The sequence below is a fragment of the Scleropages formosus genome, chromosome 5, assembly GCF_900964775.1.
Source record: "Scleropages formosus chromosome 5, fSclFor1.1, whole genome shotgun sequence".
NCBI classification, from domain to species: Eukaryota; Metazoa; Chordata; class Actinopteri; order Osteoglossiformes; family Osteoglossidae; genus Scleropages; species Scleropages formosus.
Window position 1 is genome coordinate 25,787,514 of NC_041810.1, and position 16,217 is coordinate 25,803,730.

At 50.5% G+C, this 16,217-nt stretch overlaps 1 protein-coding gene across 5 annotated transcripts in view; it reads left to right on the forward strand.

Annotated features, from left to right (window-relative positions):
* The window catches only part of brsk2a (BR serine/threonine kinase 2a), a 96,468-nt gene that overhangs the window by 69,687 nt on the left and 10,564 nt on the right, over positions 1–16,217 (forward strand). For 3 of the 5 annotated variants that reach the window (XM_029251684.1, XM_029251685.1, XM_029251688.1), the window contains exons 6-14: positions 2,234–2,267; positions 2,454–2,522; positions 4,084–4,230; positions 7,233–7,264; positions 7,647–7,811; positions 8,745–8,842; positions 9,344–9,494; positions 10,980–11,045; positions 15,291–15,351. In XM_029251684.1, coding sequence (XP_029107517.1) covers positions 2,234–2,267; positions 2,454–2,522; positions 4,084–4,230; positions 7,233–7,264; positions 7,647–7,811; positions 8,745–8,842; positions 9,344–9,494; positions 10,980–11,045; positions 15,291–15,351 — 823 coding nt within the window. The remainder of the gene's footprint in view (positions 1–2,233; positions 2,268–2,453; positions 2,523–4,083; positions 4,231–7,232; positions 7,265–7,646; positions 7,812–8,744; positions 8,843–9,343; positions 9,495–10,979; positions 11,046–15,290; positions 15,352–16,217) is intronic. The other 2 variants (XM_029251686.1, XM_029251687.1) reach the window with 1 other exon arrangement.

Genomic DNA, 16,217 nt, shown 5'->3' on the forward strand with positions numbered 1-16,217 from the left:
TAAGAGTTTAAAAAAAAGACATCTTGCGTGTGTGTAGAGTGTGTTTAATTGACTCTAGATAATTAATAAATAAGGCACTTTAGTATTGCTCCAGCTTACTCATTTACGTGATGCTTTTATACAGCATGGTAATTTTTTACTGTATCAGTACCTTGATATAGGGCACTACAGCAGGAGGTGGGATTCAAAGGTCCTTTGGTTGCAAGACTGCAGCTCTAACTACTGCGCCCCCTGCTGCCCTTATTTTAACAGGACAGTAACTGAGGTTCAACTGTCTTCAGGTTTTCCCAGGCAGGTGTTTGTCCCTCCTTCAACCGCTGGCGGTTCCCTTGCGGTCCTGCGCGCTCGGGGTACACGTGCCATTGTTTTGCCTGGCTCCATGGTAGCAGGCCTGTGCCGGGATGCTGAAGACCTCCTGCGGAGCCTCGCGTAGCGCTGAAATGCTTTAATAAACGCCTCTCGGGCTCTGCGGCGATGTGGACGTGGACGAACGCGGGTGCGGAGCCGCTCCTTCGCTGCAGCCCGTTCCTTCGGCTCCTCTTAATGGCATGGTGTAAAGTCCTGCGGTACAAAGTGAGTCAGAGGCGCCGCATTGGGAACTACACAGCGCCCCAAGTACTTTGTAAAAGTAATAAAGGCCCACGATCCCCCACATTTTTCTCTGGAGTTGACTTACCCCCCCCCCCCCCCCTCCACCCACCCTGTGGAAGAACGAGGCGCAAAATGAGCTCTACAAACAGGCCGCGCAGGATTGATCTCCCGGATCCCGGCGCCACAGGAGTCCCTCCGACAGCCTCTCTTTTGTTTTTTTTTTTTTTTTTTTTTTATTATTTTTTTTAAACTTCAAATGCCAATTTTTTATTACGTTTTTATTTATTTTTAATTTCCCTTCATTACGCCACCAGCGATGCCGGTTTTGCCGGCTTTAACGCGCGGTTTCTCCGAGTCTCGTCTTCGCAAACTTTGTCTGCGAGACTCGTTTGCCGGAGGTTGTTAATGTCTCTCGCGAAGCCGGCGCTCCTCCGTTCCGTTCCGTTCCGTCAGAGATTTACTGCTAATGGAGTGTGGAATTTACTCGTGAGGTTACGGGGCGCGAAGCCCCGCAGCCCCGTCTTTCGGTCATTATAACTGCAAAAGTGTGCGTTTACTGCACCCTGTTCGCTGAGGAATTGGACTTGAACGGGGATTGTGCCCTTCCTCTTTTTAGGAGTTCAAGTAAATGTGTTGTTACTCAATTTTCTAGTAATATTTAGTTAAAGCTCTTGTCTTCCTCTGAAAGTACCCGAGTTCAAATCCCACCCCTTTCTGTAAATCCCTTGATTAAGCTACTTACCCTGAACTCATACAGTAACAATTACCCTGCTTTGTAAATGAGTAAATCGTTGTAAAGTACGGTATGTTAGACTATAACCAGCACCTCCAGCCGTGCTACTGTGCCACCCCGATAAGTCTTGGCATTTAAAAGGTTTCACCAACACAGAGGCACCAATAAAACAGCACAGTAAAGTGAAAGTAACCATAAGATAAATGAGTGGGAAGTGGGACCGAGTGTTTGAGCCCTTTGGAACATGTGGGTCCGAAGTGTGGATTTAAAGGTGGGAGAAGAGCAAGGAATCTTGATGCTCTTGGGGAGGGCAGGGGGTGTCACAGGAGAAAGGAGCGCTCGAGCGACGTGCGAGAGGCCAGAATGAGATGGAGGAGTGTGAACTGGAGATGAAGAGCTGCTGAGGTGCCACAGAAAGCTCTCTTATGTTCCCTCATATTAGGGGTGGTGTCTTGCTGGAGAAGCAACATCGTTTACCGCGGGACAGCAGGGGAATGAGTAACTGCTAGCCGGAGGCGTCGGCTTGCTGGCGGTGAACGGGCCCCAAGCTCCTCTTTTAATAGCCAGCCCACCTTGTGTTTCCCTGTCCAACACACACACATATATATCCAGTGTTCCAGTGAAGAAGTAAAAATAGGGTAAATTCAGTTATGTTTGCCCAGCTATGTGTAATTTTTGACTGTTAGGTGCCGTAACTGTGTGGTTTGTGAGTGTTTCCATAGTTTAAACGGAGCCTGTAGTGGAGAGGCAGAGACGGTCATCGGGGGACTCTGCACCGAGGACTTGTGCAGGACTGAGCTCAGCCGTTACTCAGCAGTCATGAGCGCGTGTGGTCGCGGTCGCCGGCAGCACGCTGCCTTTGCGCTTCTTTGGCACAATGTCACGCGTGTCTCTGTCCTGTGTTCACAGATCGCCGCACTACGCTTGTCCAGAGGTCATCAGGGTAAGTGTGCTGCTCCCTGACCTGAACCGAAGCTCAAGCCCAGCCCCGCGCGGTCCTTCGCGGCGTTCCGGACGAGAGGATGCTCTGGCTAACATGGTCTTTTTCCCTGTCCCCCTTCACCCATCTCTTCCCTTCCTCGTTCGCTCCCGTTGCCCTCCCCCCAATACCTCTGTCCCTCGGCGGAAGGGAGAGAAGTACGACGGAAGGAAGGCGGACGTATGGAGCTGTGGCGTCATTCTCTTTGCACTCTTAGTGGTGAGTGTCCACTAGCTGTGTGCATGCCTGGGAAAGGTAGCCCCCCCCCCCCCCCACACACACACACACACACACACACACACACACACACACACACACACACACACACACACACACCATACCCGAACCCCCGGTACCGTTGACGGCAGACAGTCACCGAATTTACTCCTTAGTACGTCCTGTCACTTGAAACACATGGGCTCAGAGATGACGCAGTACAGAAAGGGCTTATGGGTAATACTGACTTTTAGCGGAACGTGGACACGTCTACATGTTTTATTCATGTTTATGCATTTAGCTGTTTTCCAAAGGGACGTACAGCTGAGAGTAAATCAAAATGCGTCAACGGCGGGCAAAGAGCTTTAGACTCGTCCTAGGTGTACCCCCCCCCAGCATTGCACCCGTTGATTCCAGGATAGGGTCCAGAACCCACGATCCTGACCAGGATAAAGAGTGAAGGATAGTGACTGGGTGCATACGTGGGTAAATCAGTGTAAATGCGGTGCTGATTATTTCCATAATCGGAGCAATGACTCCCATTGCGCAGCGCCCCCCCGCCTGGAAGCTGCTTTGCGGTGTAAATTAAATTGCATTTGATTTTCCGCTGTTCAACCTGTCACCCTGAACGGGGTGTTTCTGTGCTCCACTGAAGACCAGGACGACGCTGTGGAAACGGCCCGAATTCCGCTCCATCTGACAGCCGCAGGCTGTTTAACTCACTTTCCTCGGCAGGATCATCAAGCGTGTGTGTGTTAATGTATGATACACCAGAAGAATTTATTATATTATGATATGCTGCCCCCCAACACTCTCCACACACTCATAGGAATTGAGGGGTTGGTCATGTGATCGCTGTGGCCTTAACACACTTTTGGTGGGCAGGGACTCCTCTGGGGTTCTGTGCTGTCTCCGTTGCCCCCCGCCCCCGGGGCTTCCTGCCAGTAGACAGCGCTCCCTGTACCCCCCTCCATGCCCCCCATCCTCTGTTCGCCTTATGAAATATTCATGCAGAGCAGCGTTGGGTGTTGGCCCAAAAATAAACAGGGCTGCCCGCGGGAGGCGTGTCCCTCAGGTGGGGGGTGGGGGGCGGTGCTCCCTTGGCACGGACCTGAGCTCGAGCGATGCGGCGGTTGTGCTCTTTTCCATCTCCGATGCTCTTTCTGCGCTTCCCAGTAAGGACCCAGACAATGTTCATGACCCCCCCAAATTATTACTCAATGAAGTGTCCCCCAGTACAGACCTTTATATACTGTGATGGACTGGCATTGCGGCCAGGGAGTACCTGATTAGTCTGGCACCCTGTGCCGGGAGCTGTGAGGCACCAGTGCTACCCGCTGTGCTGCGTCGGGAATCTTCACCATCTCTGATGTGACACAGATGGGAGACGGAGCCGATCCTCAGCGATGCCGCTTTCCGTTTGCCGCAGTTTTTCATTCGTTCGTCTGCCGGCAAATTCGGCCGCGGAATCTCTTTAACGAAGCCACGTGGAAAGCAGGAGGCCCTTTTCCGTAAACGACGCCGCGTACGCCTCACTTTATCCGTGTTGCTCTTTACTCTGCAGGGGGCGCTGCCTTTCGATGATGACAACTTGCGGAACCTTCTGGAGAAGGTCAAGCTCGGCGTCTTCCACATGCCGCACTTCATCCCGCCGGACTGTCAGAACCTCCTCCGAGGGATGATCGAGGTGGATGCCACCAAGCGGCTAACGGTTAGCGCCACGGTTGCAGTCCCGTTGCTGGACACTGGGGGGGGGGGGGGCAGCAGCGCCTCAGGGACCGCCCCAGGGACCGCCCATGTTTGCAGCATGAATCACCGTCACTTTAAATGTTGACGTTTTACCTCCGTTGATTATTTGTCTTGAGAAATGTGGAAAAAATAAGTGTTTGGACAGGAATCTCTGACTTGTGTTGAAATGACAGGTTCGTTGTGGTTTCATCGCCAGCAGGTGGCGTAGTGATTAGAGCTGCCCCATTGTACTCGAAGGTCCTGGGTTTCAATCACAGCTCCTGCTCTAGTGCTCTTGATCAAGTACTTACTCTGCCCTGATACGGCAAAAAAATTGCCCTGCTCTGTCAATGGGTAAATCAGTGTACGTACGAACCTCACATTATTTTTGAGAATAGTGTTGCATAAAGAAATAAATACGAATGCAAGCAGGGGGTGGAGCCTTTATCTGCCCCCCCCCCCCCCCCCATAGCAAAACACTGCCCTTGTATGAATGCCGATCTCTCAGCTCCGTGTCCCTGGACTATGCATCACGCTGTCATCTCAAAGTGGGCGGGGACAAGGGGCGGGTCTTCGGTTACTGTTTAGGATTCAGGTAAAATGTCGGTAACGGAAGGGACCGTGAGGGAATCGGTGTGTGCTCAGTGACGTTGCTTGGGGGACGTTCAGGGGCATGTTGGGGAAGAGCTCCCTGACGCCTCCCGCACACCCATTCCGATCCCATCCCCGTCATGCTGCATCCAGAGAACGAGACAAAGGCCAAGTTGTGACTCAGTCTGTCATCCCACTTTGCCTCTGACAGTGGCGACCCACAGAATGTTGTCTGGGCCTTTTAGGAATTTTCTAGAATCCAGCACCAGTGTGTGATGGGGTGCAATGTGTTTGTCAACAGCCTAAATGTCTGCTCCGGGCTCAGCAGCAGCATGGCTCCCTGTAGCCTGTGGCCTCCTCCTGTTGTAAATACCTCCATCGCTCCACCTGCCCCCTGTGGCCGGGATCTGATCCCAAGACCTGTCCAACAGCGCCACCTATGGGTCGCACTCATCTCGGTCCCAAGATAAACCTTCCCTCCGTCAGCTCCCCCAGCATGGAAACCGGACACGACTGAAGACTTAAAATATTATCAGAATAAAGCAATTCTTCACGTTTATGTCGCCACCTGGTCTGCTCCGTGATCCTCGCGTTGTTTTAACCCTCCGACCCCCCAGGCTTGCCCCCCCCCCCTCCCCCCGATATCATGCACTTGCAGAGTGATTTTTTTAAAAAGCAGCTTACTGCTTGTGGAGAATAATTCCGTTTGGGTTCTAAAATTAGTAGCCCGTTTCTCCACCCTCTTTCTCATTTGCACACAGCAGATTTGGCATAACTGGATCAGGGATCGCCATGGCAACCGCCATCCAAACAAAATGGAAAAGTCCCCCATGAGTGCATTTTGTCCCATCGCCTGTGCTGCCAGATTACAAACCCACCACCTACCAAAGGGGGGCGCCGTTCCCGAGTCTCACTCAACGAGTCCTGCTTGTGGCTGGGAGGTGGAAGCGAAGAGCCGTTCTGGGACTCGGGTGCGGAAGGTTGGAGAGAAGGTTCCGGGTTCGTTGTGGCTGCCGGCCGCCTTCCTGCTGAGCGCTCTGGCTCCAGGCCTGTTGGAGCCCTGGACAGCGGTGCGAGACATCAGGATGGAACACAGTCCCATTTATCTGGCACCGTGGTAAACGCCCTTGACAGACCCTGTAAAAGGGAGCCGTCCTGTCAGCCGTTAATTGCTCTCATTTCTGCAGCGCGCCTCTCCGAGCGCTCAGATGGACGCCCAGCGGCGGCTGCCGGAACCCTCTGGTCTCCCACCGTAGTGGTGTGGAGAGAAGCAGCACAAATTAACCCGACTGATTCGATTCAGTGCATCAGAGTAAATTACTGTAGGGCTGGGTGGACACCAAGGGGCTTTATGTTGGTGGTTTTTTTTTTTTTTTTTTAATAAAATCCTCCCCTTTATTGTACAGCAGCTCCTCAACTGTGAACACATGTGGGACTCAAGTCCATTTGTAACTCGATTTGTTCGTGTGTGTGAATGTGCATGTGAGTGACTTCATTTGCACATTTCTATTAAATTTACACTACATTAAAACCAGCAAAGTGAGCGAGAGAGCAGAGACGAGCTGTGAACACCGTGGCATTGAGTTGAATGAATGCGGTTCCACTGCCCGGTAATAGCTGGATGTGGAATCGCAGGTCGTATTTACCCTGCAACAGGCAGAAACTTTAGACGACAGATAAGCGAAAGGTTAACAGTTTGTAGAAAAAAAAAATAAAAAATTTAAAAAGGAGCCAATGTACAGTTTGCGTGTTGCCGTTCTGCTGATTGAGTGCAGCAACCAATCAATCTCCCTTCTTGTGAAGGCGGTCATCTCCACGGTTATGGAGGTAATCGATGCTCCTCCTCTGCAGGTTGCTGTGTGGTTACGTCCTCTTTCGACCGTAATTGGTCATGGTGTTGTTGCCTCCCCCACCTCGAAGGCAGAGCGAGGGTTCCAGAGGCTGAAACGAGTTCTGCCCAGACCCCACCTCCCCGCACCCCCCCAGGCTTCCAACAAAATTTCAAGCACCACCACCCTAGGTATTGTGTACATCCAATTTGCATCGATCGGACATCGATCGAGTTCTCTGTGCGCCCGGAGGACTGCGGTTCCCCCCCGCTGTGTGTTCTGACCGCCAGGGTGTCCAGTTTTGTTCGGCTGATAGCGACCGCGCTCAAAAACCGCGTCATGCCCTCGATCGCATCGCTCGTTCCCTTTGATCCCCTCCTACTTGAAGTTGTCGTCCAAAAGGAAATGGTGCCTCCTGTATGTGTGTGCCAGGACAGCGGGGAGGGTGACGGGGCGCCCCCCTGTGGTCGGGAGCTGATGCGGTTGTTTGTGCTGCTACTCATTTAACGCCCCCCCCTCTCTGTCTCCTCTGTGCCTCGCCGCCGCCGCCCTGCTGTCCGTACAGTTAGAACAGATCCAGAAGCACACGTGGTACATGTAAGTACACCCCCCCGGTGCGCGAGTGATGAATGTGTGCGGTGCGTGTGGGAGGTGGGGTGGGGGGTTTGTGTCGGGGGCTCTGACGGCTCTGACAAATGGTGCAGCCGGCCTGTCGTCCCCGGGGCTTTGGGGGCCCCGGAGAGGAGACTCTTGTCTCTCTGTGCACCATCGCCCGCTTTTCTAGAAACGCCGCGATCGGGGAGGGCGCCTCGGTCGCGGGTCGGTGCAGACAAATCTGGTTTCCCCGCATTAGCCACGCTCGGCAGTGACGTTATAAATGGCGTGCAGTCCGGTAAGAGGCATGTGGCCGGTTCCAGCCGATTGCTTTGTGTCGTAGATGTGTAACTCCGAAAACACGCGTGTTTGGTTCTCCCGCCAGAGGGGGCAAGAACGAGCCAGAGCCCGAGCAGCCCATTCCCAGGAAGGTGGCTATCCGTACGCTGCCGTCGGCCGAGGACATCGACCCCGACGTGCTGGACAGCATGCACTCTCTGGGCTGCTTCCGCGACAAAAACAAACTGATGAAGGACCTTCTGTCTGAGGAGTGAGTGGAGGGAGGTGGGGCATCGAGGGGAGCCGTGCCCTCACCCAAACTGTAGCGGCACCTAGAAGAGAGACCCAATACCACCGCCCAATCCCAGGGATCTTCCCGACATTGCTTTCGGGGGGGGCATATATCATCTGAAAGGTAGCGCAATTAGTGCCGGCACCGTGTCTTTGCCGCTCATTACAGCCTGTGATGGATGGTCCACGATTGCAGCTGAAGCACCTGGGCTGTGGCGGCACGCAGCAGGAAGTTGGCCAATTCCCACCCCCCCACCCCCCCCAGCTGACTTAGCAGAACGTCTTCTATCGCTATGGTTACGCTGCTGGGTTTTATCTTTCACGTAAAAAGCCATTAATGCTTACTGGTGCCAGCTGTCCTTGGCACGCTCACGATGCCCGTCTTCCCAGGGCTCTCTGCTTGCCTCCCACATTCATTCATAGTTACTGGCAGAATGTTTTCCGGAACCATCCACTGTGTCCATACATGTAACATGATGATAGACTTTTCACCCCAGGTTACTGGGCCCACAGTCCTGATGGTGTTTATGATGGAACTTAGAAGGGCAGCAGGTTCCGCCACCCTGCACCCAAAGGACCTGGGTTTTAATCCCACCTCGGGCTGTAGTATCTCTATTCAAGGCACTTACCCTGGACTTAATACAGTAAAAATTACCCTGCTGTATAAATTGGTAATTCACTGCAAGTAGTTTAGAACACAAGCTCCACACTGTAAGTTGTCTTGGAGAAATGTGTCACTTACACAATAATAAAAATAATACTCTTAGTAAGAGTTGAGTCCAGTCTTGCCATTCCACTTCTCAAAAGCTACTAAAGGGGCCAGTGCTGAAAGATAGATAAATCAATAATAATAGTCTCTATTCTTGAATCTGATGCATCCTGTGTGTGACCCTTTCTTCTGTTCCCCCTCTAGTGACAACCAGGAAAAGATGATTTATTTCCTCCTGCTGGACCGCAAGGAGAGGTACCCCAGCCAAGAGGACCAGAACCTCCCCCCACGCAACGAAATAGGTAGGAGGGGCATTTTCTCCCGGGGGTTTCTCCATGACTGCACGCCGATGAAGGGAAACGATGAAAAGGAACCGGGTTCACTCTCCCACAATGCGGTGGAGCTCATTTACTGAGCTCTCACTCTGGATGCTGATGTCTTGTTGCGCCGGGGGCATTATCTGTGTAATAATTAATCTCCGTCCACATCAGCGCACGTCTAAATACCATTATAGGTGTCATTTTATCGGACGTAGCCTTGGAGGTACAGTAATTATTTGGAGCCGCAGCCGCTTTGACAGGCTCGAGCGACGTGGATCTGCAGGCCCCCGACTGACGAGTCCCTCGGCTCATCGATCAGTCGCCCGACTGGGCATAACCGGTGATTTACCGCACGGACCCGGAGAACCAGCTGCTCAGAGCTTTGTTGTCCCGAGTCAGGCGCTGTAGCCCTGCCCCTTTATCACTTGCCCCGCCCACATTTGGATTCCCTACACGCACTGTCCGTACCTGACCGCTCCGCAGACCCGCCCAGGAAGCGCGTGGACTCGCCCATGCTGAACCGGCACGGCAAGCGGAGGCCGGAGCGCAAGTCCATGGAGGTGCTCAGCGTGACGGACGGAGGGTCGCCGGTTCCGGCCCGAAGGGCTATCGACATGGCGCAGCACAGTCAGAGGTACGGCGGGCCGACACCACCCTCCGCCGTGTGCCCGTACGCACGGTCGCCATGCCGACCTCCCAACCTCCACACTTCTTGGGAGCGTGTCATTTCCACGAGTCGTGCTCCTCACTGGGGGGCCTCATGTCTCCGCCCATTCCCGAGTCACAAGTTTTAAGTCGATATGGATCCCGGGAGGTGTTGCACCACCCACCTGCTTTCTCGCTATTGAGCTCATCTCGTTGGTTCATCAATCCGTGTGCTTGATAACCCGTTGACCAACGTCCAGCCCGGGCTACACAAGTGAGCAAAAGTTTATTACGGTAATTATTGCATTTATTACTCACAGTTTATTATCAATATAGTCAGTTGATCATTATTATCAGTTTGCTATTTTGGTCACAAAGGCTGGATGGGGTCTCTTTGGAAGCAGTGAACTCCAATTCAACCAGCTGCTGATATTATATTAAAGACCCGAATTATGAATCCAGGTGGTGGGGTGGCAGAGAGATCTTTCATATTCATAAACGGTCAGGGTTCGAACTCATGGAAATGACAGCTGTGCTTTTTTTAATTATGTATTTGATGGCAGGAGCTCATATCGAGTTGGTGTCTCGTGTCCACGTCCATCGGGCCCCAATCAGGAGGTCGCGACACCTTTCCCATTATTATTTATTGCATTTATTATTTATTCATTTCTCCTTTTTTCCTCCTGGTCCAGAGTGGGTGGATGGATGTGATCATATCTGTGCTGTCATAATAAAATCACTGTAGATGATTGGCAGAGCGAGCAGACACAGTGTGTGTGAACGTGGAGAAAGGAACACAAAGAGCGCGAGTTTTTCAGCCGTCGACCTGCGCGGTTAACGCACCTCACTGATTGGCGGTCGCAGCGCTGCAGACACACGCTGATAGTATTGCAATCGGTATTTCAGTCTGGCAAAAGCAAAGACAGGATGAGTTAAATTCCCTTTTACACATTTGTCTAACTCATCAGGTCATCATCAGAGCTGTGGGGAAAACAGCAGGGGGTGCAGTGGTTAGAGCTTCTGCTCAGAGGACCCAGGTTCGGATCCCACCTCCTGCTGTATTACCCTTGATTAAGGTATTGCGCTTTCCCTGACTTGGTACGGTAAAAATGACCTTGCTGTATAAAAGGGAAATTTATTGGCTTTGCATAAAAACTTAAGATAAATACATAATAATATTCATATGATGCGTTTCTGTTTCTGGTGGTGATGCTGGGATGTTCTGATGCTGACGTCATCTGTCAGTAGAGAGCTCTCTCTTTCTCACACACACACACACACACACACACACACACACACACACACACACACACACACACACACACAACCATCTAAAGTTAACTTTGCAGCAAACACCAGGTCCTTGTTCTAGAAGAAAGTGTGTGTGTGTGTGTGTGTGTGTGTGTGTGTGTGTGTCCGTCCACGTGACCAGGTTCTCACTGACTCTCTGTTCGCTTTATGTCTCCTGCTGTAGTAAGACTGTGTTCAGTAAAAGCTTGGATATCACTGACGCCAATTCCACACACAGCAAAGAAGAAAGGTACTCAGTCGCTCTCTCGCCTCCTGCTCCTCCCCCTCCCCCATCACCTGCGGCATAAAGATGCAGTGTGGCCTGACGGAAACCCCCGCGCAGGGCTTGGCCCATGGTTCGACTGGACGCCAACAGCTGCTGAAACAGATCAATGTGAAGATGGTGGTGGGGGGGAGAAAACGGTTATTTCAGACGTCAAAGAGGCGAGAGGACTCGTGTGCCGCAGTGCTGATGGGTCTTAATGTCCACGGCATGCGTCCGCTTTGTCCATTCGAACTATGGACCTCGCAGGCATTCCCCCTCGATCAGTGCGGTTGTTTTGCTTCGCTTTTCCGAAATCCAAGTCTGTCTTCTACAGCTTTCAGTGGTGCTGCAGCACAACAGGTAACATTGGTGGTTCACAGCTTCTGAGCTGTGGGTTCGAGTTCATCTTGGACTATGTGGGCTTTGCATGTCCTTCCTGTGCTTGTGTGGGGTTCCCCCGGGTGCTCTGGTTTCCTCCTGCAGTCCAAAGATGTGTATTTCCGGGTGACTGGAGACTCTGAATTCCCCTTAGTGTGAGAATGAGTGTGTGCGATTGCCTTGAGATGGACTGGCGTCCCTCCCAGGATCCCTCAGGAGCCCGTAGTTTCTTTCGGGAGGGCGGACGCTGTAGGTGGTCGGTGGGGTGGGGTCGGGGGGCCCTCGCCATACCTCTGCTTTGCCTTCTGGGGAAGACTGTCCCATTTCCTCCATCGGGAGTGGAGGCTGCTTTTTTGTCCCCACGGTGATGCCTTCAACCCTCTGCGTGCATCAAGAGCATCTCATCCTCCTTGTCTCGCCGTTCTCTCCCTGTGTTTGAAGTCGGCCGCTCCGTCCCTTGGCGCTTCCGCTTTTGGGTTAATCTCCTTGTTTCTCGTTCTCTCTTTGGTTTCCTCTCATCGCATTGATGCACGCCTGTGTGTGTGTGTGTGTGTGTGTGTGCGTGCGTGCGTGCGTGCGTGCATGTATCTGAGATTAATGTCTCCTCTCTGCCGCTTCACTCTTCTTTCCACGGACATTTCTCTTGCTGGAGCTGACCTTGCGTCAAGGAAGTGGGTTTTTGAAATTCCACAGCGCACCTCCACATTACAATTAATTCCGTGCGGTGAGAAACGGAACACACTCTTTTGTCGAGAGAGAAAAAATAATCAATGAAGGAAATTAAGGATCAAATGAATCTGTGTTTCCCCCCCCGATGGGAGAATTTGCTGCTGATGAGTCGCTGTGATGTTGACCTTGTGTGCGTTTCCGTGACGACGGGCTTCACTGCTTGGCCGAGACGTGACAAAACATGGAAACATACCTTGACGTCTTTCGTGGGTTCTCACTTTAACCCGACGGTCCGTTTCAGCCTCGTGAAGTGCATCCGGTTACACTAGTGGCCTGGCCTGACGGAAGCTTCCAGAAAAGGTCCCCCTGCATCTTTATCCTGCTGTCTTTCGTCATAGCTGGAGCGCCTTGGTTTACACCCTCCCTCTGTCCGGTTTTTGCTTTCTCCGTCATGTGTTTGACCCCCTTTTTGTTCTTTAGTGTGTTACCCATTAGCCATTCGCATCCCATCATCCTCCTCTCCATTTGTACACTTTGCTCTTGTAGGAACACCTGGTTCTCTGTAATGACCTTGTTTGGGGTTTGGACCAAGGTGCATGTGTGCGTGTGCACACACCTCTTCCTTTGTGCACAAAACCGCTGTCCAATAACCAGCCGTCTGTTTTCCCATCATCTCAGAACCGAAGGTGCCTGTTTAAGTCGCAGGGCCAAGCCGCGTAAATACATGCGGCGATATACCGTGTATATTTAAATATGATTCATTGCTTCAATCTTCTTTTTAACAAAAAGCCCGTGCATTCACTCATAATTCAACCTGAAAACCTGATTAAAAGCACCGAACCTCTGCGGTCCAGCAGCAAAAGACAAAGACGCACGAGAGGTTGATGGAATGTAAATGAAAAATGAAAGCGTGCTTGAGTTTGTTGAAGAGTATCGAGATTTGATGGGTGACAATTATACTGCTTTCATTCCCCACTTAAAAAAAAAAAAAAACCAAAAGGAAAAAATATAAGTACCCCCATGACTCGCCTAATGGGGTCAATTCCCATTATTATTAATGGAGGGAAGAAAAAGGTTCCTGGATGGGAAGTAGTGTCACCTCAAATTAAAAATGAACCAAAATAAAATTTATTTTTCACGCGTGACAGTTGTAACACCAACTTTTTTTGGAATAATATTTGTCGCAAAATTATTGAATTCTGTCACTTACCCAAATTAATAAAACTGGCGGCAAGACTTGTGAAGGAGAGTGAATCATCTTCGGAGCATCAGTGCCAGCGTTGCGCTCCCATTTGTAAACTGCGCTTTACCACAGTGTAAGGATAATCATGTTATAAAAACTGTTTATATGATTTAAATAAGTTAATGTTCATATGGTTACATTATTTCTGAAAGTTTGTGTCGAATCTGTTGTACTTGTGATATTAGACCTTCCGGAATCAATGCTGTGATTGGTCTAGACTGTGCATGTGACAGGAAGTAGGAAGCAGGAAGTGTGTACAGTACCTGGTTTTGTCAGGGAAGAAGTGTATCACCTATGTGCTTTGCACGGTGAGAAACACAGCAGGTGGGGAATACCGTACTTCTTATAGACACCCCACAACAACCCCAACACCACCACTCTCAATTATTGAGCCAGTGGGGGGGGGTTCCAGAAAATTCAGGAAAACTCAGTTCAAAGGTGGCACAAAGAACTCATAGATTTATATATTATATATGTTTATATTTACAAATAGATGTTTATTATATATATATATATAATATTAAGTTATACTATGTTTGCATCATTTGTGAGAGACTATGGGGCAGCAAAAGGCGCAGCGGTTACAACCAGCCACAACATTGCAAAGAACCTGGGTTTGAATCCCACCTTTTGCTCTAGTGCCCTTGATCAAAGTACTCTGAAATGATTCAGCAAAAATGACCCTGCTTTTTAAACAGACAAATCAGTGTAAGTAGATTCCTGTATACAGCTCACATTGTCAATCCTTTGATCCTTTCTCAAAGGGCCACATAAATATAATTAATAACATGTCTGCAGCTGTCTCTCCTCCTCTCAATGTAATGCATAAATTGTACTTTTGCTGAGATGTACGTCGCTTTGGACAAAAGCATCTGCTAAATGAATACGTGTAAATGTAATAAAGTCAGCAATAATAATGATGGCGAAGATGCAGGGCAGGACTGAACAGTGCAGAGCTCCTGATATCCAAATTCTGTCCGCGCTGAACGATGGAAGAGAATGAAGACCCGCATATTTGCCGTCATTTGGTGTCGACCACCCCGCCGCACGGGTCTCGCGTCCCAGGATCGCATCCCGCATACTGTAGTCGCTCTGAATTTTGGTCTTATTCATGCACTCAGTGTCATTTGGTGTGCTCAGTTCGAACCCGGCACCTCCAGGCACTATGACTGTGACCAGCACACGTTCTCCATCCTGCATTCATTTATCCCACATTTATTATTATTTTCTGTTTATATTACTTTGATGTAACTTTTTATTATGCTATTTTTAATAATATATTTTTGCTTTATTACTCTGTACATATTTATTTTTACCATAAAGTGCTCTGGGGCTGATTTTTATATAGTGCTTTTAAAGGCACTATATAAATGTTATTAGTTTGTTATTACAAAGGTAAGACAAAAAGTACACACGATTTTTTTTCAACTTTTTGTAGAAACATTTATGAACATTATACTAAAAAATTAGATACTTCTTGACTTACCCTTGTGTTGTTACTGTTATTTACAAAAGGGTGCTGGTGGGGCTCTGTCTTGACCATTCCTAGCGTCCCTTCTCCCTTCCTGCCCATCAGCCCCACCCCCACGGGTTTTGTGACATCAATGCGGAGTTGCAGCGTTGGTGGCGGCGCAGAGCGCCAGTTTACTGCTGTAAAGTCCGGGGCTGTAGGAGGATGGGCCGCAGAGGGAATCATCCTGACTGATGATGACCTGCCGTCAGACGGTGTCCACAGGTTCAGCTGGACACTTTACGAGTTCTGTGTTCTTGTCACAGGGTTGATCTCCTCTCCTTGCTTAACCGCTGACAGCTGCTTCGAACCCTGGGTCCCCTGTAGTCAGCGCTCACCGAGAATGACCGCACTTGTCACTGCTGCCGCGGCTGCTGCTGCTCTGTCTCTAACGGTTCGGTGTGTGTGCCCCACCCCTCCAACCCCCCAGGTCGCGGTCCATCAGCGGAGCCTCGTCCGGCCTCTCCACCAGCCCCCTCAGCAGCCCGCGGGTAAGTGGATGTTGCCGTAGCCCCTCCCCTCAGCCCTGCCCCTGGGCCCTCCTCCAGCAGGGGGCTGCGCACGGTCCCCTGGCGCACGCACGCAGAGCGAGGTAAACCCTGTCCGTGGCTCGCGGTCCATCGGTCATGGCTCCGCACCTCTACTGCAGCAGAGACAAAGTACTCGGGTTCCAGTCCCATTTCCTGCTCTTGTACCGTTGACCACAGTAATTACCATTAATTTTATAGTAAAAATGAAAAACAGGATAAATTACCCTGCCATATAAACAGTATATGGTACATTTACTCATTTAGCTGATGCTTTTTTCCAAAGCGACTTACAGTATACCATTATTCATCCTTTTATGCTGCTGCGTAGTTTCATTTTACCCAACTGATTTTAGGGTAGGTACCTTGCTTAAGAGTATTACAGCAGTAGGTGAGATTTGAACCTGTGACCCTTGGATGCAACCACTCTACTGTCAGCTGCCCTTTACAAATGTCACCCTGTAAGTGACTTTAGCAGAAAGGGCCACAGAAATGGATAAATTATGATAGATAAATGACGATGAATGAATACTGAATATGACAATGAATGAATTCCATGCACACAGATACTCCGGAATGTGTGTGTGAGGCATTGTCGCTGCACTGTGAATCTGGGTTTCCCCATGCTACGGAAGCTTCTAGATGGTCTGATGACTGGCATGGAGGCAGAGCCCATCAGAACATGCTTCAGCACTTGTTAACCAAGGACTGTGGGGGACTTTTCCGGGTCGCTCATCTCGGTTGAAAAGGCCACTGACCCTGGATAGAGTCCCCGCGACGCCCCCCGCTGCCGCTTTATAGTCGAAGATTGCGCCGATTCTTTCCAAACC